Raw genomic sequence first — 11647 nt, forward strand, 5'->3', positions numbered from 1 at the left:
CTACTTTTTTTTCTCTTTAAATAATGTATTATCAACTAATTACGTAAAACTATGAATATTTTATTTATTATGTTAAAAGTCAATACTTCAAACATTTAGGTATTTCTAGGTAGAAAAAATGTGCCTCGATCAAGAATATGCTTACCAAATACAAGACTTTTGTTAGTCAAGTTCAATTTAGTTGAAATGTGATAAAGAGGAAGAGTTGTTTAATATAGTTACAATTAAATGATAATCATGCATATTTAAATACATGTATTTTATATTTATTGATTTGACTATAAACAATAAATTTCCGAGTTAAGAAAAATAAATAATCAAGACCGAAAAATTGGAGTAACAAAGTGTAATATTTGATTTCAAAATGTAGTGCGTGTTACAATCTCTATGATAATCCTTAGATTCTTCAAATAATATGGAATATGTTGAACTTGAATTTGATTTAGAGTTAAGGGCTTGAATAGCTTGATCTTGAATCTTCATCTTCAAATTTGAATTTGAATTATTCGTCACGAACACTTGTATGGTTATAACGAATAATAAATATGAACAAGTAATTTGATCTTGAACTTCTTGATATTTTTCTTCGTTCTTGATCTTGAACTTGAGCTTGAATTTGATTACTTGAACTTTGAAACTTTGTAGAAAATTTGTGGCCTTTGATCCACGAGCTCTCTTCTTGCTTCTTGTTCCTTTTAAAACCCCATTTTCTGAGAATAATGAGGACCTTTATTTATAGTTATAGGGAGTAGTATGCTAGTGTGATTTGATTGGTCGGTTTGAACTGGCCAATCAAAATTTTTTGGTGAAGAACTTTAATTTGATTGATCAGAACACGTGACATTATTCTAGTGACTCATTTAAATTGATTTAGATTGCCACATAATTTTGACACGTGACATGATTTTAGTGGCTTATTTAATTTGCCTTGGATTGCCACACATGACATGATTCTAATGGCTCATTTAATTTGACTTGGATTGCCATAAAACTTTGATATTGGTGTAATTTTAGTGGCTCATTTAATTTGACTTGGATTGCCATATAACTTTGACACGTGGTGTGCTTTTAGTGGCTCATTTAATTTGACTTGAATTGCCACATCATTTGAATTATTTTCTTGAATTTAATATAGTCTAAATTAATTTACGAATTTAAATTCAATATAATTTTAATGTTTACATTGACGTAAATAAATATTTGAGGTCGGATTTTATTTTTTCACCAAGTTATAAAAAGACTATTTTAACCTCCTTCACTTATCTTTGTTTTGTGAAAAACTCCTTCCCACATCTTCAGGAACATTCTTAGCTATCTGCATTGGAACCTCCGAAATATAACCAAAGGTAAAATTTCGAAAGATTTTAAAGTTTTTTATTGTTCATTTTCATTGCGGCTGCAATTAAATTACTCGTTCTTGGTTATGAATTAAAATTCCCATGTTTTTTTGTGGTGTTTTTGATTGTTATCTTGTTCCATTATAGGGTAATTTTTCAGTTGTATGTAGAATTTGTTATTTGATGTTTTTTGTCTGTGATAGATTAAAAGGGTTTCTTGGAAAAAGAAAAGAAGAATAAAGTTTTAATCTTTTCATTTGACTATTCAATTGAAGGCTGTATTTTTATTTAATAGTGAATGTAGTATTGATTTGATTAAGGATGGATGAATGGATAATTAGTTTGAAGCTCTCTTTCCCATTTTAGAAGATTTTTAGTTCTTTATAACCAGAAAGACAAAAATCCAGCTGAGACAAAGTACTAGCTGATTTCTACCATTGTGTCCAAGAATGGTTGATAGGGTTGACTGGTACCTACGCTGGTGGGTGTTAGCAGGTACCTGGGGAATTAGTCGGTGTGCGTACAAGCTGGCTCAGACACCACGATATCCAAAAAAAAAAGAAAGAGGATATCCCAGTAGCCTTAACTTTGGGAGATCCTCTTTCAGCTGTTAATCCTTTTAGGATTTCTATAAAACTTTTCAATTACACTTCGAGTGTATCTTACGTGAATTGCTGCATAGGATGCGTGTGTCTACTTGTTCAACTTTATATAAGTTTAAGCGTCTACTTGTGCACACCTAAAGTTGGAAGGCATAGATGCTAGCAGATGCCAAGTTAAAGGGCACGTCTATGTATTATGCCTAATATGAATGATACAATGAGCAGTTACACCTATGGAGTCTGCCATCAATCATTCAAAATTGCTGATGCTGTATTTTGCCTGCCTTTTGTGCTGAGCTGAATAGTTGGCTTATATATTTTATTGGTGTTCCATTCATATGAGAAGATTTAATACAGTTGTTTGAGAATGTAGACATTTCAAAAATTGTCTTGTATAACTTGATTTGGAATTTTGGATTATAAATGTATGAATTTGGATGCATTGTTTGTAAAACATCTTATTTGACTATTTTTCTTTGTTAGGCTCAAACTCCTTTTGGATGATTTTACCAAAGCTGGAAATTTCTTTCTTTTTCCCTGGTTTAGGGGGCCTCGTGAAGCAATGGCCACCCGTTTCTTTTAATTTCTTCGACAAATCTTATTAACAACCGAATAAATAGACTCTGCTGGTTACTAAGAGTAAAATGTTTTTAGTGTCCCTTTGGGGACATCCGATAAAATTGGAACAATAAGAGAAAATGTTTAAGCGGATCATTATACTGTGTTTGGTAGAAATATGTTTAGAACATGTTTTGAAAGGTAAAAAGTAGAATAAGTAGTTGGTAAGATAATAAAAATTACATATAAAACAGAATTAGTGTATATTAATTTGAACTGTTGGAGGGAGAAATATTTCGTTTAAGGAAGGAGGTCAAGTTCTTTTAGAGGAACTGAGATGGTTGGAAGATCAATTTTATTGGTCAGAGGGAGAGTTTATTTCTATGAAGTGCAGCAGTAAGTAACAAGTTGTCCATCTGTTCATTGTGGTTTGCGATGAATATTCATCGATTATTGCAGTGTAAAAAACTGTTGATTATTCTCCTATATATGTTCTAAAATCCTGTCTTACAATGCATAGAAGAAATTAATGTCAGCAATCCTTTTTGCAGTGGGTGAAATGGCATCAGCATCAGCAACCACTCACTCAGTTGGTTCAGCTACATCCTTTGGCTCCATAGTGAGCCCAAAATTACAATCAAAGGGTTTTGTTGTGAAATACAATACCAGGAACTGCCTTAGAAAGTTCAGTGGCCTTAAGGCAGAGGCATTCGTACGATGTGAATCGGAGTCATCATTTCTAGGAAAAGAAAGTGCTGCAGCTCTTCGACAATTCATTACTCCTAAGGTCCACAAAGAAAAACAGAGATCTTGGAACCATGTTCAGCCCCAAGCATCTTATAAAGTGGCTGTTCTTGGAGCTTCTGGCGGTATAGGCCAGCCTCTAGCTCTTCTGATTAAGATGTCTCCGCTAGTATCATCGTTGCACCTTTATGATATTGCAAATGTCAAAGGAGTTGCAGCAGATCTCAGCCATTGCAACACTCCCTCTCAGGTTTTTGACTTTATGGGAGCTTCTGAGTTGGCCAATTCTTTAAAAGGTGTAGATCTAGTCGTCATACCAGCTGGCATTCCCAGAAAGCCTGGTATGACACGGGACGACTTGTTCAATGTTAATGCTAATATTGTGAAAGGCTTGGTTGAGGCTGTTGCTGTCAATTGCCCAGATGCCTTTATCCTCATTATCAGCAATCCAGTCAACTCCACAGTGCCGATTGCTGCTGAGGTTCTGAAGCAAAACGGTGTTTATGATCCTAAAAAACTCTTTGGTGTTACCACCCTGGACGTTGTCAGGGCAAACACATTCGTCGCGCAGAAGAAAAACCTGAGACTCATAGACGTTGACATCCCCGTGATTGGTGGGCACGCGGGGATAACAATTCTCCCTTTGCTATCAAAGACAAGACCATCAACTACTTTCACCGACGAAGAAGTGCAGGAGCTAACCGTGAGGATCCAAAATGCTGGGACTGAGGTCGTTGAAGCAAAGGCTGGAGCAGGATCTGCAACTCTGTCGATGGCATATGCAGCAGCTAGATTTGTTGAATCCTCACTCCGTGCTCTCGATGGTGATGCTGATGTTTACGAGTGTTCTTACGTGCAATCTGACTTGACAGAACTTCCATTCTTTGCATCTAGAGTTAAACTAGGAAGGAATGGTGTCGAGGCTTTGATTTCGTCTGATCTCCATGGATTAACTGAGTATGAACAAAAAGCTTTGGAAGCTTTAAAGCCAGAGTTGAAAGCTAGCATTGAGAAGGGGATAGCTTATGCTCAAAAACAAACAGTGACTGCTTAGAAATTAGCATCATGTCATGTTATATATAGGCTGAGCCCTGAAGCAATGAGGAGAGTTTTAGATAAATTTTAGGAAAGATTCTCAGCATGACAATTTTGTATGGTTCAATTTACTAGGTCCCTCATTCTTTTTACTGGTCTGAACTCTACTAGTGTCTATTATTGCTTCCTTTTCATGTCTTCTTGAGTTGAGAATATCAGAAACAACATCCCTCCCTATCCCTCACAAGGTAGGGGTAAGGTGATCGAGAAAGCACCGCCCAAAGGTGCTCATTGAGTTGGTCCTCCGGTGGCTAAAATTATCTGCGAACACTTTATCTCTTCAGATTCCACTCGTGGAATTATGTTGTTGTTGTTAGAGTAAATTGTATTGTATTTGCTATGAATATGGGACAGAGGGAGTATTTAACAAATAGCAACTACTCCATTTGTCTAATCAGAGAAAATGATGCTGAAGATTCTATGTGATAATGTGAACTGTAGTTATGACTAAATCATCTATTAATTAGATGGTTATGAAGTGTAATTATGCAAAGTTATTACCAACTCAGCTACTAATTAGATGATTATGAAATGTTTCACTACTACACTCACATTAGGCATAATACATAAATAAAACTCTTAATTAAGCTTCAAATTATAACTTTGATCTTTAACTTTGACAATGAACAAGTAGGCACTTTAACTATTCAACACTTAAACAAAAAAAAAACTCGAATATTGCAGCCTAAACGCATGATACGCAGACGCTCCGATGTGGATTACTAAACCATTCAGTGACTGCCATCTAATTAAAATAAATACATGTGGATTTTAAAAATAACCTTTAACTTTTACAGTGAACAAGTAGGCACTTTAACTATCCAACACTTAAATAAAAAAACACTCGAATATTGCCCTAAATTTTACCTCTGACGCGCGTAACTTAGGTGTTTTTCACGCATTTTGCCAGGTAGAATTCGAGTGTTTTTTTGTTTAAGTGTTAGATAGATTAAGTACCTACTTGTGCACTATCAAAAGTAAAAATCAAACTTATAATTTGAAGCCAAGTTAAGGGTCCAATTTATGTATTATGCCCTTACATTAACATGCATTATGGTGATATATTTTCTTGTTAATTTTGTTTTAACAAACTCATTAATTTGCTGTAGAGCTTAATTATATTGCATGAAGTGTTTTTCTATAGAAATAGTAGTATTTACTGATCACTTTTCGACTTTGTTTTTTTAAAAAATTAATCACTATTCTACCATTTCAAATTTCATATATGAAAGTCTAAAATAGTTATTGGTGGCTATTTTTGAATTCTTTTTCTCTCTTTATAATTAATCGACAGATTGGGTGGGCCCACCTAAATCAGGGCAATTGTCAACCGTTAGATCTTGGAAGGTAGGCTCCACGATATTCAACCGCCACCCGTTTCGGCGGGAATGCGAATGGCCTTGTGGGCTATGATCCAAAAATACCCTTGCTTTTGTATTTATATGACAGAAATGACATTTTTGATTTATTCCCTCACTATATTTTATTTCAAATACGTTAGTTTTTTCTCTTTCTTTCTTTTGCTTTCTGGTTTCTCGGTTAGTGTCGGATAGTTATATTAGAGTCTGATTAAATTTGGCTTTGCATATTGTAGGACTTATTCTAAAGTTAACGCTTTCAATATAATTTTTTTTTCATTCCCAAAAACTCAAACTCCAAACATCTAATTAAGGAGGAAGAATCTCAACAATCTCACCACAATCATATTCGTATTATTTTATTAATTTACTTCGATTGATTGGGTAAAGAAAAAAGTGATAACATGCTTGATTATTTTCTTCAATTTTGGTTAAATTCAGTTTACCTCTTTAATTTTGTGTAATAATTAAAAATTTTATCATTTTTTTTTATAAATGTTCTTTGATATCTTATTCCCTCGCCGTTAATTTATAACGATTTCATAATAGTTATATTTATTTTAGTATTTAAATACTACTAGTATGCTAAATTGTAGTACTAGACCGTGTAATATTTTGAAAATAATTAATTGAAACACTTTCTACTAAAATATTTATGGTATAAATCTAATAATATGTCTCATTTGAAAATTCATCTTACTAGATTTATATGATTACAAATGTCTTAGCTTAATAATTTAGGAAGTATCAAAAGTTATTTTAGATTTTGTTCTTTGAAAATAAATAAAAATTGGTTTTTGATAGGTTTTCGAGTCAAGTAATGGGTTTTAAGTCTACTAAGATTTTGATTTGAATTTTTGATCTGAATCATTGGTTAATTTTTGAAAATTCATAGTTTTTACGCACTCATCTGAGCACGTTGATGCTATTACATCTATAATTCTCAAAATGTCTGATCAAATCATTTTTATCAACGTAATATTTACTGTCACAAAATTCAAGCTAACACATAAAAAAAAATGGACACTTAGCATTTGTTGTCACATGACTGAATTATAAGGAGTCTAATGTTGTCGTTGAAACCCAAAAGGCATATCAAATATTATAGCAGCAACATGAAATGAACTTGAAATACTCAAAATGAAATTTAGATACGAACTTGTCAGGTTGGTTACCCACCAAACTACGGATTTAGAGGTTAAGAAAATAAAAATTATGGATCAACTTGACGGACAAAGAGATGAGATCATGAAAGTCATACACAATGTTATAAAGCAATTGATGTTTCAAGAAGTGACGATAACTTTAAGTTTTGGTGTGATATTATTGCTCATATTGACTGAGTTTTATTATCTAAGGGAAAATGGGTACTATTTTAGCATTCTCTTTGTGCGAATTGGATGAGCTAAAGTGTCATAAATTCAAGAAATGAAAAAAACTATGTATACAATAATTATTTGGATTAAATATTTTGTGAAAATTTAAAATATTTAGAAGATTACCTTTGAGAAATCTAAGAATGGAGTAATAATAGATAATTTAAGACATTATTAAGTATATTTTGACTTTTGTATTTAACTATTATGTATGATTATTTATTCCAAATAAAGTTATTAGTTGTTTATTACAAATTAGATGGTTATGATAATTTAGGCCATTCAAATACTGTTCACTAATTACAATGATTTGTTTCTTTTAATTCCATAAGTTTTTGTTTTTTAATACATTGCGTACTGTTTACTGGTTCGTATTTTTCAAATACCAAATTAAATTAATTGTGACATGTTCTTAAATTTATAAATCAAATCAAATTAACAAAAGTCAAAATTTTCAAATCTCGATTTTTCATTTTTCTCGGGGTTTTCAGTTATTTTTTCCTCTCCAATAGAGTATTAAAAAAAACCCATATAATTTATATTTCAAATATTTCTTTGATTTCAGTAAGATATAACTATCTAATAACGTGTTTATTAAGAAAATGAAGTGATTATATTGTACTAAAATATTCAATCCAAAAAATATGAAATCTTATAAAAGAAATATTATAAATTAATAAGTCCTAGTGAAAATGATCATAATTTGAAAAAACTAAGTCATGTTAAATAATTATGACTAATAAATATTAATTACATAATTAAATATCAAAGAAAAATAAAATAAATTTATGTATTTTTACTATCTAAATTAAAATAAAACTAAACAAGAAATATCCATCATTATTATATTATCAATCCTAGCATTAGAATTGAATTTCTTTTTTTAATGTTAGCATTGATTTGATTTTAATTTCAATTTTATTTGAATTACTAACATATATGAACTATAAAATTTATTGGACCAAAAGGAAAGTTGGAACATTACAAAACTCGTTCTTCTCATTATTTTTGTCTTTCTTTTGGTTGTGATGAACAATTTTAAATTAATTAATTAATTAATCTCCATGCACCATTGTTATTAATATGTTTATTTATTGGTTTAATTTTTATTTTATGTCCGTCGATATTTATATTGGGGCTCGATAGAATTAAAATTCACATAAAAAAGTTTTATATTTGAGATTAGGTGTGTCTATGGACCGGGTTAATTCAAATTTTTTAAATACCAAACCAAATCATATGTGCCGGTTTTAAATCTATAAACCAAACCAAATCAATAAAACTCGAGTTTTCAACCTCGGGCTTTATGAATTTCTCGGGTTTTCTATTTTTTTTTTGGAGTTTCCCCATAAAGTATTGATACAAACATATAATTAACTTGTACATCAAATATTTTTTTAGTTCTTCCAAAATATAACTATCTAAGGTGTTTCTTAAGAAAATAACATAAAATATGATATAAGTGACGACACTATAATAATCAATAAAAAAATAATAGTAAAATCGCATAAAATATTGCAAATAAATTAGTCTAAATGAAAGTGATCATAATTTAAAAGTACTAAATCATACTAAAATAAGTCTAATAAGTATTAATTACAAGGAAGGGGAGCCTTGGAGTAACTGGTAAAGTTGCTGCCATGTGACCAGGAGGTCACGGGTTCAAGCCTTGGAAACAGCCTCTGGCAGAAATGCAAGGCAAGGCTGCGTACAATAGACCCTTGTGGTCAGGCCCTTCCCCGGACCCCGCGCATAGCGGGAGCTTTAGTGCACCGGGCTGCCCCTTTAAGTATTAATTACAAGACAAAACATTAAAGAAAAACTAAAATTAGGTTATATATTTAATATTTTATATAATTTTTCAAACCAATGTAAAATTAAAGAATAAATATTCAATATGATGTAAAAATATAAATGTATGGCCCATAAAAAAATTATTTATCTTGAGGGATAAAAATTACAAATCAACACAGTAAAATTGCAAATGACCATATGAAATCACCTTTGTTACTAGGTGCTTGACCATATGAAATCACCTTTGTTACTAAGCTCTTTATAATTCTCTAATATAATCGAGCTCCATACATGTTTGACACTAGAATAAATAAGACATAATTGATAAATGTGTTTTTTAAAATTTTACCTTAACTGACATTAATGTCTTTCAACTTTGTGTGTGCACAAATAGATATTGAAACTTATATAAAGTTGAAAAAATAAATAAACACATCCTGCATGCCATAATAAAAATCAGGTTGAGTGTATCTTACGCAAATTTTCATGTATGACGTTTGTGTCTATTTGTTCAACTTTATAAAAGTTTTAGTCTCTAATTGTGTAAATGGCATAAATGTCAATTGAAATTCAAGTTAAATGACATGTTTATGTATTAAAGCTGGTATGTCCCTCGTTTGTGTAATAATAAGAATATATATGAACTTTTTTTTTAATCAGCTCTAAATCACAAAGTTGAGCATTATATCACAAAAAAACTAAAGGGCATTATGGGAATTTTAAAAAATTGATCTCTCTCCTTAGACACATTCGTGTTATGGATTCTTCCCTGCATTTGACGTGAACAGAAGTAACCAACCTTAGAAACCTCAAAAACAAAATTCCTGAACAAAAAAAACACATTATACAACAATCATTGGCATTGTGAAAGAGAAAAAAAAACAACCATTTTTCATAGGAAAGGAAAAGGAAAGGGATTTACAAAGGGGTTGTTTTCTTTTCCTTTTCATTCATTCATCATCTCCTAAATTTTTAAAGAAGAAAAGAAATCAAAATATAGTGATTGATTTTATACCCCTACTCATATATTTTTGTTTCCCATTTTTATTTCTAAACTCTTTCCCTTCAATTTCTTGTCTTTCCCCATCACATTTTCTTGATTTTTCGTTGAAGAGAAGACCAAAGGCCACACCTTTAAAGACATTTTGGGGTATTTATCACATAATGAGGTGCATTATGGGTATTTTTCAGAAAAATACATCAATGGTTTTTGTGGGGTTGCAGATTTGAAGGGGAAATTTGGAGTCTTGATTGCTCTCCATTCTGTTTGTTGAGAAATGGTGTGGCATTCTTGAATTTTTTGAAGAATTTCTTTAGTTTGCATGTTGGGTTTTGCTTAAAGTTTTGAGCTTTTCTTCAAATAGTTGACAGTTGTGGTTATTTTGACTCTGTTTTGGATTGTATGAGTATTATTTTTTTCTCTTGAAGGAGTATAGAAAGGTCGTGAATTTGTTTTAGCTAAAGTATGTATTGTTCTTGTGAAGGGTTATTATTGCTTCTTGATAGCAAACTGGTGAGATATAATTAAGTGCATATATGTGTTCTAACAACTCAAGCTTTCAGATGAGATGAGTACATTAGAAGAATTTCCACGTGTTTGACTCTTGAATAACCTAAGCTTATTTGTTTGGATACAATAGCCATATAGTTTGTTGCTATTATCTAGTTTCATGCATTTTCATGTGAGGGAAATAGAACATTTTTTTTTCAGCAGGTTAAGATTTATTATAAGAGAGTGGTAGTTAAATAGTTGTCCCCATGAAGGTGTATATATATTTTAACCTGGCCTTATCCATCTTGTTCATTGGCTAATCAGTGCATAAGCAACTCAACTTTCATCACTTAGAGAAGGTTGTTTTGTTAGTAGCTGTTGTTTCTTGTATTTCCACTGTTGTATTTTTTTTTTGTTGTTGTTGTAGTACTGTTCAATTACTATCTGTTGTTTTTGGTACTATATGTTGTTTCTTGTACTTATATTACTTCTTTTTCTGGACTACTTTGGACTGCTTTTTCTTGAGCCGAGGGTCAATTGGAAACAACTTCTCTACCTCTGAGGTAGGGGTAAGGTCTGCGTACATTCTACCCTCCCTGAACCCCACTTTGTGGGACTAGACTGGGTATGTTGTTGTTTTCAACTGTCAAGTATTGCATATTGCACCTCCAAGTTAGAGGTTTTTGAAAGATTAAAGCAGCTTGCAGCTGTCCCTTAAGCTTCTATTTTGAAACAAAATAGATGTACATGTATGTATTTGGGTGTCCTAGATTTCCCTGTCAAGATGAATATTAGCATAGCTAGCTTTAGTCTTTGCAAAGCATTTTTTTTTCTCTAGGCCTAATAAATAAACTCTGTAAACAAGATTCCGCTAGACAGGCCTTAGTGTCTGCGTCATCTTCATTTTTAAATTAATCAGCATATGTTACTGAGAGTCAAATTGGCATATTCAAGCATGTAGGTGAATTTAGATTCCATGTGTAGTATATCTGACGTCTCTTATTATTCTTTTCTTTTTTGATTCTATGTCATGTTCTTTTGTTCTTTTTGCTTATAAAATCTCCTCTCTAGTATATACAGCAGACTTTCAATGTGCATCGTTCTTTATAAGGCACAAATGATTTTGATGCTGTGACTAAGACTTGCACAATTCTAAATGTTGTACAGAGTGTTTCTGCCAGTGTTGTGGTTGGATCTCATGTATGGGTTGAGGATCAGGAGGTAGCTTGGCTAGATGGGGTGGTTGTTGAAGTCAATGGGGAAGAGATCACAGTTGACTGCAACTCAGGGA

The 11647-nt window shown here is 31.9% G+C and overlaps 1 protein-coding gene across 1 annotated transcript; it reads left to right on the forward strand.

Moving 5' to 3' along the window:
- Positions 1-1262: 1262 nt before the first annotated feature.
- LOC129883212 (malate dehydrogenase, chloroplastic-like) lies at positions 1263-4755 on the forward strand. Its single transcript, XM_055957819.1, has 2 exons — positions 1263-1346; positions 3049-4755. Exon 2 carries the CDS (start codon positions 3057-3059, stop codon positions 4293-4295), a length of 1239 nt encoding a protein of 412 aa, XP_055813794.1. The 5' UTR covers positions 1263-1346; positions 3049-3056; the 3' UTR covers positions 4296-4755.
- The last annotated feature ends 6892 nt before the right edge of the window (positions 4756-11647 follow it).

The sequence above is a fragment of the Solanum dulcamara genome, chromosome 3, assembly GCF_947179165.1.
Source record: "Solanum dulcamara chromosome 3, daSolDulc1.2, whole genome shotgun sequence".
Classification (NCBI taxonomy): domain Eukaryota; kingdom Viridiplantae; phylum Streptophyta; class Magnoliopsida; order Solanales; family Solanaceae; genus Solanum; species Solanum dulcamara.